This window comes from Phoca vitulina, unplaced genomic scaffold (assembly GCF_004348235.1).
Source record: "Phoca vitulina isolate PV1807 unplaced genomic scaffold, GSC_HSeal_1.0 scaffold17, whole genome shotgun sequence".
Classification (NCBI taxonomy): Eukaryota; Metazoa; Chordata; class Mammalia; order Carnivora; family Phocidae; genus Phoca; species Phoca vitulina.
In genome coordinates this window covers 31,970,188-31,986,151 of record NW_022589720.1, presented here as the reverse complement: position 1 = coordinate 31,986,151, position 15,964 = coordinate 31,970,188, and the positions used below count along the sequence as shown (strand labels likewise).

General features: G+C 39.4%; 1 protein-coding gene across 1 annotated transcript in view; it reads right to left on the bottom strand.

The window, feature by feature from the left end:
- C7 (complement C7) overlaps positions 1 to 15,337 on the bottom strand; it is a 51,026-nt gene extending 35,689 nt beyond the window's left edge. The window contains exons 1-6 of the mRNA XM_032415373.1: positions 15,104 to 15,337; positions 12,742 to 12,797; positions 10,739 to 10,814; positions 6,935 to 7,076; positions 4,440 to 4,587; positions 2,921 to 3,059 (exon numbers count right to left, since the gene is read on the bottom strand). Of these exons, the coding sequence (XP_032271264.1) occupies positions 2,921 to 3,059; positions 4,440 to 4,587; positions 6,935 to 7,076; positions 10,739 to 10,814; positions 12,742 to 12,797; positions 15,104 to 15,109 (567 nt within the window). The 5' untranslated portion in view covers positions 15,110 to 15,337. The remainder of the gene's footprint in view (positions 1 to 2,920; positions 3,060 to 4,439; positions 4,588 to 6,934; positions 7,077 to 10,738; positions 10,815 to 12,741; positions 12,798 to 15,103) is intronic.
- Between the last annotated feature and the right edge of the window lie 627 nt (positions 15,338 to 15,964).

Below are 15,964 nucleotides of genomic sequence, written 5' to 3'. Positions count from 1 at the left end.
AGCCTGCTTCTCCCTCTCCCTCTGCTCCTCCCGCTGCTGTGCTCTCTCACCCTCTCTCTCTCTCTCTGTCAAATAAATAAATAAAGTCTTTTTTAAAAAAGAAAAGAAAAGAAAGGAAAAGAAAAGATCCAGGGTGCCTGGGTAGCTCAGTCGGCTAAGCGTCTGACTCCTGATTTCAGCTCAGGTCATGATCTCAGGGTGGTGAGATCAAGCCCCACACTGAGCTCCATGCTCAGCAGGGAATCTGCCTGAGATTCTCTCCCTCTCCCACTGCCCTTCCCCCTGCTCGTGCTCTCTCTCTCTTTCTCTCTAAAATAAATAAATAAGTCTTTTTAAAAAGAATATGATTTTGTTATTTACTTGATATGCACATAGGATCTCTGTTCCAAAAATATAATGAAGTACATTCAAGACTAAGTACAGGAGGATCCAGGAAGTAATTCATTTTCTCTACCTTCATCTTTACTCCCCTCTGCAACTCTTTCCAAGCTGACGATGAACATAACAGTCTTTCAACATTCTCCAGACTGAACTAGCAAAGTGGTACCTTCCCAAAGTGGCCATGGAAGAGGAACGTGTTTCTGTGTCCAAGGCTTCCTTGTGGTATGAAAAATATGAGCACACAGAGAAAGTGCATGGCATCAAAGATAATGGCTTAGTCAACAAGAAACCAGGTTTGCCCTGGATAAACTACACTACTGATAACTGAAACAGAGATTATAAGATGGACTGACTGATTATTGTTACATGTTTATTTACTAATATTTATGTGACAACAAGCCAAAAGCCATCTTCCACTCAGAAGAGCTGAATGCCCAGGGGCCTCAGGTCTATCTGAGCTGTGGAGAGCATTTACTATCCCAATCTTCACACTGGGTTAGCTCTCCAATGACTGACTTTCTTTCTGGTCAAATTTATCTTTGGGGCACCTGGCTGGCTCAGCCAGTTAAGCATTTGCCTTTGGCTCAGGTCATGATCCCAGGGTCCTGGGATCGAGCCCCGCATCGGGCTCCCTGCTCCGTGGGAAGCCTGCTTCTCCCTCTCCCACTCCCCCTGCCTGTGTTCCCTCTCTCGCTGTCTCTCTCTGTCAAATAAATAAATAAAGTCTTTAAAAAATTTTATTTATTTATTTATTTAAGAGAGAGAGAGCAAGGGAGGGGGAGAGAGAGAGAGAGACAGAATCTCAAGCAGACTCCTCACTGAGCACAGAGCCCAACACAGGGCTCGATCTCATGACCCAAGAGATCATGACCTGAGCCAAAATCAAGAGTCAGATGTTCAACCGACTAAGCCACCCAGGTGCCCCCATGATACAGTAGTTCGTAAATGTAACTTATTCTACTGTAAGTCAGAGGAGGATGCTGTTTGCTATTTATAATTAAAACTGCATTCTGAAGAGGGTTAAGTTTGGTAAACAAAAAGCCCTTCTGTCTGAACATCCTAATAGTTTTGGTCTACAAATTTGGGAGTAATAGGTAAGAAGCACTAAACTGGAAATTTTCAGAATTCTGGGAAGAAGAGAGCAAAGGAGTGAAAGAGGAGGTCTTGGCAGAAGAGAACAAGAGGCTGAAATGGGATGAGACCAGAAACTTTGATTTGTTGAAGTTCTAGAAGGACAGATGTTTTGTGATGGAGGATGCAACCTTTTTCGTTAAATGCGTCGGCATGACTGCAACAGAAAATCTTTCCTCTATATCCCCCTCATATGCTCAGGATTCTCCCCCTAAAACCATAACTGTTTCTGTGTGAGTGGATTTTGTGTGGAAATCCTGGAACAGAACGAGTTTAGGTGTGTATGACAGGAACAGCTTACAAGAAGCAGAAGCCTGGAATGGAGTCCCTGCAACCCTAAGCCAAATGGAAAATTCTGGCAATGCAGACGTTGGTAAGGATAGGGAGCACAGGCCCCCCCTTCCACACTGCTGATCTGGTATAAGCTGATGGCACATCCCTTTTGGAAACTTTGCTGAGCAGAGTGTAACCTATACATAACCTGTGTGGCAACAACTCAAGTGCCCTAGAGAAACTCTAGCTCATTTGCATGGAACTCATGCACAAGAATGTGCAAGGCATTTTCATAAGAAAAAAAATGGAACCAGCAATAAAAATGTCATCTACATCAGCATGAATAAATTTCAAAACCATAATTTTGAGTAAAAAAAAAAGTCATAGAATATATACTATAGGATTTACTTATATAAGTGGCCAAAAAACAGGCACAAATAATCATAAGTTTTTACTTAGGGACAAAGACATATGAGATAAATGTATATGGAAAGACAAAGAAGTGATTAATACAAAACAGAAGATAGTGGTTGTCTAGGGAGTGGGGGTGGGGAGGATGTGGCCAGAGAGGGGTAGGTGAGAGCATTTAAATCAGTCTTTGGCAATATTCTATTTCTTAAGGTGGGTGGTGGGCATATATGAGTATTTGTTTTATTAGTTTTCTTCAAACCGTATGTTTACATTAGTCACACTTTTGTATATATGAAATATTTCACAATTTAAAAACAAAAGCATTTTTAAGTGAGCTGACACTGTGGCAGTGGTAGAGATTATTACAACCAGTCATGACCAGGGTCTTGAGTTTTGACACCCACACAGGGACAGACCATCCAGTCTGGGGCCCATATGGTCCATAGACTTGAAAATGAGACGAAAGAATAGTTCAGCTTAAATGAGACAAATTTAAAGTATCATTGCCTTGTACCCCAGAGTTAAAGAATATGTATCCTTTTTAAGCCCATATAAAACATTTGTTTAAGCCAAATATTAAGCCACAAATAAATTCTCAACAAATACCAAGTATTATGCCACAAATAAATTCTCAACAAATACCAAAAAATCAATATCATATAAGTAATGATCTCTGGCAATAATCCACAGGTTAAAAATAAATTAAATCAATGAAATTAAGTACCTGGAATGTATAGGAAAGGATATTTCCACTCAGTCTATAGAAATCTTTTCCATCCCCACTAAACACTTTTCTGCATTGACCACCAAAACTTTTAGTGTTGATGACTCTCTTCCTAAACTGGCCAGTGAGTTCATTGTAACTGTTTAAAAAAAAAAAAAAAAAGGAAGGAAGGAAGAAAAGATGATTAAAAACCAGAAACAGCACTTGCTGAAAAAGGAATTCTAGAAAATCTTGAAATACATTACAGTTAAGCATCTCTTCAAGAGAGCTCAAATAAAGACAACAGTATCTTAATGCACACCATACATTATCCACCTCCCCTGGGTGGTGTAATAGCTAAAACTAATAGCTGGGGAAATCCAACATCCCTTCAGCCTAAGAACATGTTTGGGGAACACACAGCCCTTTTGTATCTATAGCAAAAGCTGGTTTTGAGTTGAATCTATAGATAAAACCAATACAATTAAGATTACTCTTGAGGAGAGGGAACTTTCTTTTCTTTTTTTTAAGATTTTGTTTATTTGACAGAGAGAGAGCACAAGCAGCAGGGGCGGCAGGCAGAGGGAGAAGCAGGCTCCCCACTAAGCAAAGAGCCCGATGCGGGGCTCAATCCCAGGACTCTGGGATCATGACCTGAGCCGAAGGCAGATGCTTAACCAACTGAGCCAACCAGGTGCCCCGAAAGGGAACTTTCTACAGGGAATTTCAACTAAATTGCCTCTTAGCATACTGAATGGTATACCCTTCAGAGTAATTTTACCATTTCTCTGTTAATGAATTTTAAAATATTATAGAAAAACCACCTCTAACTATCATTCTAAAATAGACTATTTTAAAGCCTTGAAATCTCAACTTGGATCTGACCCTTGAAAGTTCTTCACAATTCTTTTTGAAAAGACAAACATGGGATTGTCCCAACTTCACTTGAAAATGAAAGTTTCCAGCTGGTTTAGACAGTTACTTTTCAAGCCTAAATATTCCAACACACCACTTTCTCTCTTCTTTCTCTGTTCTTATTCTATTATCTCTTCATTCTCTTAAGTAGCTCCCCATCATTGTCACTGCACCAGTTCTCCCTCTGTCTCTCTATTTTCTACCTCTCACCCAGAAGGTGACCAACATCCAGGTTTTCCCAGGTCTGAGGGGTTTCCCTGGACATAGGATTTCCAGTGCTAAAAGCAGGATAGTCCAGGGACAACTGGACACTCTACATTAACCACATATATTTTCAGGTATACAGGTATGAATTAAAAGTTCTGGGGCACCTGGCTGGCTCAGTCGGGGAGCGTGCAACTCGATCTCGGGGTTGTGAGTTCGAGCTCTACATTGGGGGTAGAAATTACTTAAATAAATAAAACTTCAAAAAATTTTGTTTTAAATGTTTTAGGATGTGGCAAAGAGCTCTGAGCCAAAAGCTTAGCTATTATGATTTGTTATTAGATTTACCAAGCCATAAAATAAAAACAAAATGAAAAGCTACAACCCATCCATATGCACAGGAAGTTGCCCAGTACCTTACCCATTTCCAGTAAGTTCTATGTTGGGAGGAGGTTTATCAAGGTCGCAGGAAGTTCTGCTTTCTGAGTTCTCGCATCTGTCTTCATCAGCGCTGTCCTCTTCACAGTCAGAATCCCCGTTGCAAACCAAAGATTTGCTGATGCACTGGCCTATACACAAGATAAGCCCCCACACAAAATAAAAGAGGGAAGAAGGCAAAAACTACCTGGGATCAAAAAAGTTTTGCCTCAGAGGTCCCTGGGTGGCTCAGTAGATTGAGCTTTGACTCTTGGCTTCAGCTCAGGTCCTGATCTCAGGGTCATGAGTTCGAGCCCCGTGTGGGGCTCCGTGCTCAGCAGGGAGTCTTCTTGAAGATTCTCTCCCTCTCCCTCTGCCCCTCCCCCGATTCATGATTGCTCTTTCTAAAATAAATAAATAAATCTTTAAAAAAAAAAAAAGGTTTTGCCCCTGACCCCCAACACTGCATTAATATTTTACTGTGAATTTGAGATCAATTTTCAAGGTGTCCAGGAAAGGCCTGGTGATTATTTTGGCCCTCATATTCTAACACACAAAATTGATTCTGACCTCATCTGGAAACAAAATTGAAAATAAAAGCTGAATTCAAAATCCAGCCTTCCACCCATAATCAAGCTGTTTGTCTGAATCTTCCCAAAATCAAAAGGCGCCAACCACTGGGAGGATACATTGACATCCTGCCCTTCAACTTCCAGTTTATTTTTTTGTAATCACTGACCAAGATGCCAAAGCTCTGCTTTTTTTTTTTTTTTTTTAAAGATTTTATTTATTCATTTGAGACACAGAGATACAGAGAGAGAGAGAGAGAGAGCATGAGCAGTGGGAGAGGCAGAGGGAGAGGGAGAAGCAGACTCCTGGCTGAGCCAGGAGCCCAATGTGGGGCTCGATCCCAGGACCCCGGGATCATGACCTGAGCCGAAGGCAGACGCTTAACCATCTGAGCCACCCAGGCGCCCCCAAAGCTCTGCTTTTTTTGGTGATTTGATGTGTAAGCTTTTGAGAGCATGGAAACTGGGTCAAAAGTTTAAAATTCCACATCTCTTTAGCACCTACTCTGGGCAAGGCACTCTTCCAGATGTTAGGGTACAAATATAAATAAAAATGGTATGTTGGGCTTTTCATATACTTTACAATCTAGTAGGAAGGACTATGAAGACACAGATCATTATAATCCCGCAATGTAATTGTTCTGATAGATCTACATCCCAGGCGCCAAGGAAGCACTGAAGGGCACCAGATGATCTAACCCTGGCCCACCTCCCCAGCATCGTCTGCAGCCATTCTCCTACCTGCTTCCTATCCCCTCATCACACCTACATGACTAAAAGACCAGGCTTTCTGTCATCTCCACTGGCCTTGCACTTATACTTCTCTCCGCCTAGGAGGGTTTCTCTACCTGCCACATACTTGTTCCTCAAAAATCAAATTAAATATTATCTCCATCCCTACACCACAGGCTATAATACAAGTCCTTCGTTTATGTCCTCAGAGTATGTATTGCACACAACTGTTCTGATGGTAAAGCACGCACCCCACTGGGGTCTCACTCAATCCAACGCAAAGAACATTTGTTGAGAGTCTACTATGTACCAGGTACTTCAGATGCAAAAATTAAAGGAATATTATCCATAACCTCAAGGAGTTCACAAGAGAGATAACCAGGCCAACAGATAACTCCAGATTATAGGTGGTACGATGTACATAGGGAACATAGAGAAGTGATTTGTTAGTTATCTCTATCAGTTTAGGAGTTAAAGAATGCTTCCTAAAAGATGAGTCATCTGATTTTGGTTTTGAAAGTAAACTAGGAGTTCAACAGGTATTGTGGAGGAGCACTTCTAACACAGGGATTATTTATGTACTATTCTGCCCATAAACTTCAATATTTGTGAAGGAAGAGGCTATGTGTTTCATTTACATATCCACAATCCTCACCACTATATCTGGAGCCTAATAAGAATAATAAATATCTGCTAAAGGTTGTTGAATTAATCTGACTGCACAAACGCTACCTAAACAATAGGGCAAAAAATACTCAGTGCCCAAACTTGAAATTAGGTTTCAATCACCCTGTGCATAGGAGTGACCCGTACTGCTTCTTGATTAGGTAATCAGTGTTGCTTTTTTTGTGAACATAATAATAATTTGGGCAGTAACGTTGTTTTTGCCCAATCTTGATGTAGCAGACTCACTCTGCATCTTCACCAAAAATGCATTGTCAAGGGCTGTTTGGGTCTGTCAATAGTCATATTTCTTTTCAAAGAAGCAAGGAGTATCTCCACCTTTATTACCAGATGAAATAATGATATTGCATTTGAAATAATGATAGCTGAGTGTATAATTAATACGCCAATAAAATCAATTCTTAGGCCAATATAAATTCAGTAAAATTGAACAAATACATACTGAGCAAGTTAATCAAATAGCATTTGAATTTACACTCTGCATGGAGTGTCCAAGCCAATGGAAAACAGATACCTGAGAAACACCTGAACCGCTCTCCACATCCCTCTTCTGTCGGACATCCTAGTATAGGTTCACACGATTGTGTTTCAAATGCACTTCCAACGCAAGGATGGCCCCCATACTGCCCATAAACAGCAACTGACCGCCTGCGAGTCTAAACACAAAACAGGTAATGCTTTTTGACATGTCCTTTCCTTTATCAGAGAAACAAAATCTAAGAGAAACTAATACAATTGAAGAATCAGTGTTCAGGAAATTGTTCTGGGGGCCAGATGTAAAACCTCCTAGTCCAAAGATGAAGCTACCTCTGCAATGGAATTCTACTAGACAATCAAAATCAATGGCCTCTGAAATGGGAAATATGTCAAAGGCAAATCTCTGGGAAAGAAAGTATGGGAAAAATAGAGGAACTCATCAAGCTTCTTGAGAAACATATAATTCATTCTAAAATTCACTTAATCAATATGAAGACATGTATCTAATATTTAAACAAAAAGAGGTCCACAAAATCCTTTTCCTTCCCAACAGCAATCAAATGCATCGTGTAAGCCTCTTCCTGTACTCACCTTTTCCCTATTAAAAAAAAAATAAACAAAATCTGACCTTCCAGAGAATTTAAGCCTTGAGCAAATACCAACAGGGAAGACAGGATATACAAACTGATGTGGGGCCAGGAGTGGAACAGTCAAGAAAGAATTCTTGAGATGTTTTTGGTGCAAAAAGGTGCTTTTATTATAGCACGGGGACAAGGGCCCATGGGCAGAAGGAGCTGTACTTTTGCTCTATGAAGCTGGTGGTTATATACTTAGTCTCAAGGGGGAGGAGATATGCAGGGAGTATCAGATCATAAATGTCTTTTTCGAATTTCTACTCATAAAACTACTTTTGCAGGATTTCTCTGGTGCTTATCATTGGGCTCAGTATTAACTATCAGCGAGATGAACAGGCAGTCATGAGACCCTCAGTATCTGATCCTTGTGGGAACTACGCAGGCTATAGGTCAGGCTTCTGGGCTAACTGTGAACACATTTCTGCTTCTATCCCTCATCACAAGCCAAAGTTGAATCTTTTCATCCATCCTAAGTTGGGTTAGAAGTGGGGCTTCTTTCCGACATAGGGTTGCAGTAATGTAATTTACTCTGTGAGCAGCTTTGTCAGCCTGGACCTGACACTGGCACCTTCCATTGCGTCTAAGCAGAGGAGCTGTGGAGGAACAGGAGTGGGGAATGGGACTCAGTACAGTTCCTTGATGAGTTTTTAGTCTCTCTGTTTAATTGATGATGACACCTCTCACATATGTCTTATTAAATTGTCCTTTTCTGAAGTTCCAAAGCACAGATTGTATTGTTTATCTAAAGAGTGCTTCCCTCTCTCTGGATATGAGCATGACCTTGATAGCTGCCCACTGCAAACAGTCAAATTCTCACCTGACAAATTCTGATCTTATGACCCTATTTTCATTCTCACTTGTCTCTTTCTGGATGAAAATTTTGTCGTTATAACCTAGGGACGTAATCATTGCATGATGACCTTCATGCAAAGAAAAAAATTGCTAATATGAAAAATACCTTCCATCTCTTTCTTTTTAGCATTCTTTCTTAACTTGTTTTTAAATTATAAAAATGTTTTCTGTAGTTGGTGTTTGACTTTTGCCTTGTTATTCATGTAATCAGAGTAGTCATCTATTTCTCCAAAGCCAAATTCTGCATTTGTGTAACTTGCTTTGTAAATACCACTCATGTAGGTACTAAATGCTTGATGAAAATGATGATCATGATGATGCTTCAAAACAGAAATTATCTTCTGTAATATGGTTCTGTTTTCTTAATAATTAAAAAGTGGTTTTTAAATACACATTTTTATTCAAGCTGAACCACCTTTAAAATATTTTGCAAATATAGAATCATGTTGTATACCTGAAATTAAAATAATGTCATGTGCTAATTATATTTCAATAAAAACATACTTAATCATTCAAATGTTTAGAACCTTTAAAACAAGCATTATAGGGGTGCCTGGGTGGCTCAGTCGTTAAGCGTCTGCCTTCGGCTCAGGTCATGGTCCCAGGGTCCTGGGATCGAGCCCCACATCAGGCTCCCCGCTCAGCGGGAAGCCTGCTTCTCTCTCTCCCACTCCCCCTGATTGTGTTCCCTCTCTCACTGTGTCTCTATCAAATAAATAAATAAAATCTTTAAAAAATAAATAAATAAATAAATAAATAAATAAATAAATAAAACAAGCATTATAGTTTTGGAATTTATCCTGAGAAAATTATCAGAACAGAGGACAGATTTCTATGTACAAAAATGTTCACTGAAGTTTTATTTATAATAACAAAAATGTACATATCCTAAATCTCAAACAATAGGAAAGTGGATAAATAAGATCGGTATATGCACATAATGGAAAATAATAGAGCTGTTAAAATTCATGCCAAAAGTATAATTTTAAAATAGTAGAGGGGTGCCTTGGTGGCTCAGTTGGTTAAGCACCCGATCTTGATCTCAGCTCAGGTCTTGATCTCACGGTCGTGAGTTCAAACCCCATGTTGGGCTCCGTGCTGGGCGCAGAGGCTACTTACAAAAAAAAACAAAAACAAAAAAACAGTAGGATATAGGGACCCCTGGCTGGGTCAGTTGGTTGAACATGTGACTCCTGATCTTGCGGTCATGAGTTCAAACCCCACATGTGGCATGGAGTTTACTTAAAAAAATTTTTTTTAAATAAACAAAAAAAAATTTTTTAATAGTGGAATATAAAACTATAATCAAGCAATTCTATTTTAAAAAATTATAAACACACAGAGAAGATAAATTGAAAAAATAAATACCAAATGATGGTATATTGGTTTCCTTTAAATGGTGGAATTATAAGTAGCGTCTTCTTTATATAGACTTTCCCATGTTTTCTCCAATGAATAACTTATAATAAAGGGAATAAAACAGACACTTTTAGAAGTACTCTATTATCTCCAGATCAAGTCCAGCATTTTATTTGTATTACTTAGAAATTAAACTTTAAAAAGTTTAAAAATGCAGAGGGGCCTGGCTGGCTCAGTCAGTGGAGCAGGCAACTTTTCATCTCCAGGTAGTGGGTTCGAGGCCCACGTTGGGTGTAGACATTACTTAAAAGTAAAATCTTAAAAAAAAAAAAAAAAAAGTGCAAAATGTTTCACTCTTTGTGGTCATTCACTATTTGTGAGGTAAAACAAAGCAGCCATTTTGTACTTGCTAGTGTTAGTTTTAAATAAGAAGAAAAGTTGAACCCAGTAGTGAGATTTTGAACTACCTACTAACTTCATTTCATGCTCTTCTATTTCTCTAATAGTTAAAGAGTTAGTGAATTGCTTTATCCTATGTATGTTTCTAGCCTCTAATGTAAGATTTAGAAAAGTCCTGCAAGAAAAATAAGAATGCAGGAATTACTTTATTACATTATTAATTACTAAAGCCATACTTTTCTCCCTTTAAATTAATAATTATATTAAGAAACAAAAAATAACATGTCAAAAGCTTATGTCATTTGTCTATACATCAGCTATTTCAATATAAACAATATATACAATAAATAAAGAATAAGAGCAAAGTTTTTTTTTGTTTTTTTTTTTAAGATTTTATTTATTTGCGAGAGAGAGAATGAGATAGAGAGAGCATGAGAGGGAGGAGGGTCAGAGGGAGAAGCAGACTCCCTGCTCAGCAGGGAGCCTGATGTGGGACTCGATCCCGGGACTCCAGGATCATGACCTGAGCCGAAGGCAGTCGCTTAACCAACTGAGCCACCCAGGCGCCCAAGAGCAAAGTTTTTGTACGGTCCTACCTGAGTCTTGGTACAACCGTTGCATTCTGACCACGGTCCATAGGAATCCCACTGGCAAGTGACTGGAGCGGACGCTCTGTCAAATTGTTGTAAATCAGGTAGAAAGATAAAGAGAGGGGAAACACAAAGAATGGTCAAAGATAGTAAAAAAAAGAAAAAAAAATCCTTCACAATTTTGTAAGAGGCACCAAAAGCATCCCAAGACATATAAAAATATACGGGGAAGGGACCAGCTTTTTTAGAGATTAACATTTATTAAGCATCTATAATGTACCAGACACTATTTAGACACCTGAGCTGTAGACACAATGAGAGATGGGTCACTGACTATGGATAGAGGAGAGGACAAAGATGCAGAGGTATAAACAAATAATCCTAATACGATCATACAATATATCTAATTTGATCAATTTCATAACAGAAATGTGTCTGGTACAATGTGTTGTGGAAATATAGATGAGGGAGTGTTCACATTTGGGAGGGTAGGTGAGAACATATAGGAGGAAGGTATTCTGGCCTTTGAGAGGATTCTGAATAATGAATGGAAGAGTTATACAGAAACTCTTCACTGGAAGACAAAAAGCTCTAAAAAGACCCTATGAGAAGTGAGAAACTAAAAACTGGCCAAGACTAAAGGGACAGAAATCTATTTTTAGATATTCCCCCGTTCATTTAGGCTACTTCTCAAGAACACACCCGAGTAGGGTCAATTTGAGTTTAAACAACTCCACTCCACTAAAATACATGAAAAATGGAGAGTCGGTTCTCATGTGATGCTTAACTCCAGCTTTGTCAAGAAGATCACACGGCTTGGCCTAGCCCAAAAGCACATTTTACAAGGGGTAAAGGAACTCAGACTCCTGATTCCTGGATTTCGAGCACATTCCTAGCCTTGGAGACATCTGGAGTCAAGGTGATTTGTGCTCACCTTAAGTCTGTGAGGTGACCCTGAAAGTAAGGTGTCCCCCCTGTAGTGTATGTCCCTCACATGCTTTTATGGAGCCAAGCTTGCTAATCTGTCATCGTGACATGGCAACAATGATCCAAATTCCTCAGTGTTTGTGACCTTTGAACAATCGGAACTTGCTATTTTTCTATGTTGCGTCCCAGGGACAGACAGAAGCCTTCCCCAAACACCGAGGGTTAGGAAGGGGAGCTAGCTTGGCCTTCTCTCCCCTGTGCTCCCACAGTAGGGCATGCAGGCCTCTTCCAGAAACCTTAGCACATCTGTACTGAAATTGACTATTTCAAGATCTGAATCACCCAGTGGACTCTCAGTACTGTGTTGGTCCACTTTGCATCCCCATCACTAGATCACCTCCCGGCACATATTCTGATAGCTCGATAAAGTGAACTGACCTGGTCCTATCCCATCCAACCGACAGTGAGAGCAAAACAAGGCCAGGGATAAATGAGGTTGGCTTTTTTCCAGGTCTCAAGAGTCAATAAACCTAATTTCTTAAAAAAAAAAAAAAAAAACCAACTCTCAACCAGATGGGAACTACGCTTGCAGTGAGCATAGCATAACGTATAAACTTGTCAAATCACTATGTTGTACAAGGTAAACTAATGTAACATTGTGTATCAACTATATTTCAATTAAGGAAAAAAAAAAAACCTCTCAACCTTTAAAATCCAAAGAAAGTTTTGCAATGACTACATTCAAAAATCAAATTCTGCTCTAACATACGTCAATTCTAAGGTTGGTGTAATAATCTGAATTGCAGGGAAAATCACAGTACTAGGACAAGAAGAAAACCTTTAGGTATTTTTAGCCTTCAGATTTCTTCCTTACGGGAAAAAAATAAAGTAAAATAAGAATAAGAATAAAACAAGCTTTTGCTATCATTGCCTTCTCTCAAAGTGTGGAAAGATAAAGTATTGAAGGGATAAAGATGTTCAGGCTGCAATGTAAAAATCAGGTCATGTATTAAAGATCTTCCTAAAAATAAAAAAACAAAAATTTTTAATGATTTCCAACACAATCCCAAAAAAACTCTCACCTTGAAAAAACTTGGAACTCTCCTGTAAATCCCACCAAGATGAATAAAGTTATTACCTGGGGATGGCAAGGGAGGGAGGAATAAAACATTACTTTAGTTTGCATTTCTTTAATGAGTTGAAAGCGAATACATTTGTACAAGTCAAGATTTTTGAGTTGGGAATATAAAGAAGGAAGGAACCATGGCCAGGCTCAATGACTCTGCTTGTCCTTTAAATTTCCATTCTAAATCAAAGTTTAATACAGTTCTGTTGAACTCATCTCCTACTATTCATTTCGGTAAAGACAACTAGGGGCAGGGGAATGTCATGGCCAAACAAATAGAAAACTTAACTCATTAGAGCATTTCTTTAGGGATCTTTTAATTCCTCTCTCCATTCTCCTTCACTCTAACCTCAATACTCATTAAGGACACCCGGAGGGGAGGAAGCCTCGAAGAAAGACCAGCCAAGAATAAGTAGTTAGACGGGAAACAAGCTTTATAAATGAAGAGTTAACCAAAGTTGAAGCACATCTCTAGCCAGAGGGGCGGTGATGCTCACCATGACCCTTAGTTCTGTGGCTGGCACAGGTGTAAAACACCTCCAAGGCCTTTTGTAATCTTCTTTATGTGATAGCACCAGCCTAAATATTGAAGATCTGGCAGGTCACAAAACTGTATGTAAAATAGGGTTACATTTTGCTTGAAAAATCAAACATGTATTAAAAACAAATCTAGAAAGAAATATAGTAAAGAGTAATCATTTATGGAGCGCCTGGGTGGCTCAGTCGTTAAGCGTCTGCCTTCAGCTCGGGTCATGATCCCAGGGTCCTGGGATCGAGCCCCGCATCGGGCTCCCTGCTCAGCGGGAAGCTTGCTTCTCTCTCTCCCACTCCCCCTGCTTGTGTTCCCTCTCTCGCTATATCTCTCTCTGTCAAATAAATAAAATCTTTTTTAAAAAAAGAGTAATCATTTATTTCTGTTACGAAATTATAGGTGATTTCTATTATCTTATTTTTACTTTTATGTATTTCCCTACTTTGACCACTGAAGGTGTCCGTGAATATAATTCAAATCTTTACTAGAGACTCTCTGAGAATATCAAATGTATCCAATTCATGACCCAGTGTAAAAGTCCTTTAAAGGGTTTTCTTCTTTTTAATTAAAAACTACAAGCATTTCTTTTTTTTTCCTTTTTCAATAATGTCTTTACTCTGTGCTATGTCAACTCATTTTTCCTCCCTCTGGGAAAGCCTGTCTTACAGCTTTTTTAGTCACTCCCAGGCACTAACAAATAGTCACATTTTCAGAAAACAAAAATTCTGAAACAATCTAAATAGTCAAATTTCAATTCAGCATCCGATTTTAAATCTCTCTCCTACTGCCTTGTCCCAGATGCTCCTAACACAGGTGGGGTGGTGTTTGCTTCAGAATTCCTTCTCCTCATTCTTCTGCTTTCCTTCCCCACCTCTCTAAGCTGCCTCTGTCTTCTCCAGAGTCACAGCAGCAGGAAGGAGAGAGCAAGAGCCAAAAAGGAGGTCCACATTGGGTCCCTTGGAGATCTGCACACACCCTGATCCTGTCAAACTCTGGATATCCAGGATGTAACCAATACTGCTGTGTTGATTTACTCTGTCTGTTAGCCTGTGCCTTTAGATTTTCCCAGACATGACTAGAGTATCATTCCCTGATGTGGAAATGTTGGGGTTCAGAGCAAACGGTCAAGAAAAAATTCTTGAGATGTCTTCAGTGCAAAAAGGTGGTTTTATTAAAGCACAGGGACAGGACCCCTGGTCAGAAGGAGCTGCACTGGGGTTGTGACAGGTGACTGATTATATACTTTCAAGTTGGGAGAGGGATACATTGCACTGGACCAACACGTGTACTTGGTAAACTTTTAATTGCCTTCCATCCATCTGTATCTTCCACTGACCCTTTCTTTCATCCAGGATTCCAAATTCTAAAATTCCAAGTCTCCAAACTCGCTTCTTTAAAGCTCTTAGATAAGTCAAATCATGGGGTTTCATGGCGTGGCCCCAAATTAAACAAATAAACAAACAAAATACACTGGAGGGAATTTTTCCCTAAGAAATAACAATGGTACTATTGTATTTCTCAATGGCTTTCTCAGGACTTTCATAAACATTGTCTCCAATCTCTGATTCCCAGACCTCCGAACCAGTAATTTTACTGCAAAACAAGAAAAGGAATTCACTTTGGCTGAATTGGTAAATATATTTAAAGAAGGATTTTTTTTACGTTATCCCCAGATCTTTCTCTTTCCTATTTTCCCATGTCTTCTCCTTATTTGAGTCATTTTGGTTAAGCCTCACTCCCTTTTGAGATTGCTTCGTTTACAAAAGTAATGAAATTATTATCTTACCTTCATGTTTGGGGAAACATTCAGGGCAGAAGAAAGGAAGAAAATTTCCACTGAGTGCCCGGTGAATTTTCAGCAGCAGGAAGAGCCCAGCAGCCTGCTCCCTCCCTGTCTCTCCCTGCTGGGGATTAACTTGGCACTCATAAATAAAGCAAGTGGTTCTGAGACTTAGCTCCTACCCCAACCAGATTCTCTGGGGACACGAAGAGCCTGCGCCTCTATTTAGTCCATGTCTTGAAGCCAGATGCATCTTATCAACTTACACAGGCCTTAACTATAGCCAGCTGGAACTGTTTGGAAGTATAGTTCTAAGAAAACATCTGTAAATCAAGAAAGGCAGCCAATGTTCTCAGTTCGATGTTTAAGTGATTTTCAACCAAAGGAGACTCTGTGTAAGGCAAGGGATAAGCCTCCTTTCTATTTCAATCTTCTAAACTAAGCGGATGTTTTCATGATTCTCTTAAAGGGTGTTGTACACTAGACTTTGAGATTAAACACTGTGAGAAAAAAAAAGATCTAAATGCAGTTCTGTCACTCAGAATATAAACGGAATATTCTGGGGTGGAATTTCCACCCCGCCCCCGCACAAAAAAAGGAAAATGAAACAACAAATACACGCACACACACACACACACACACACACACACATATGGCCTAACACAATATTATATCCATCCCCTCATGCTTGACTTCCACAGAAAAGTCAAAAACAGCATCATGTTTTGCAAACATATTAAAGAGCATTCACTAATTTTCCCAAGTTCTTACCCTAATCCTTTGATGTGGAGATCACTGTTGGAAAGTTCCTATCATGTTCATCATCCTCTGTCCATTGTCTCCTCTTCGGTTATTATCTTGGCTAAT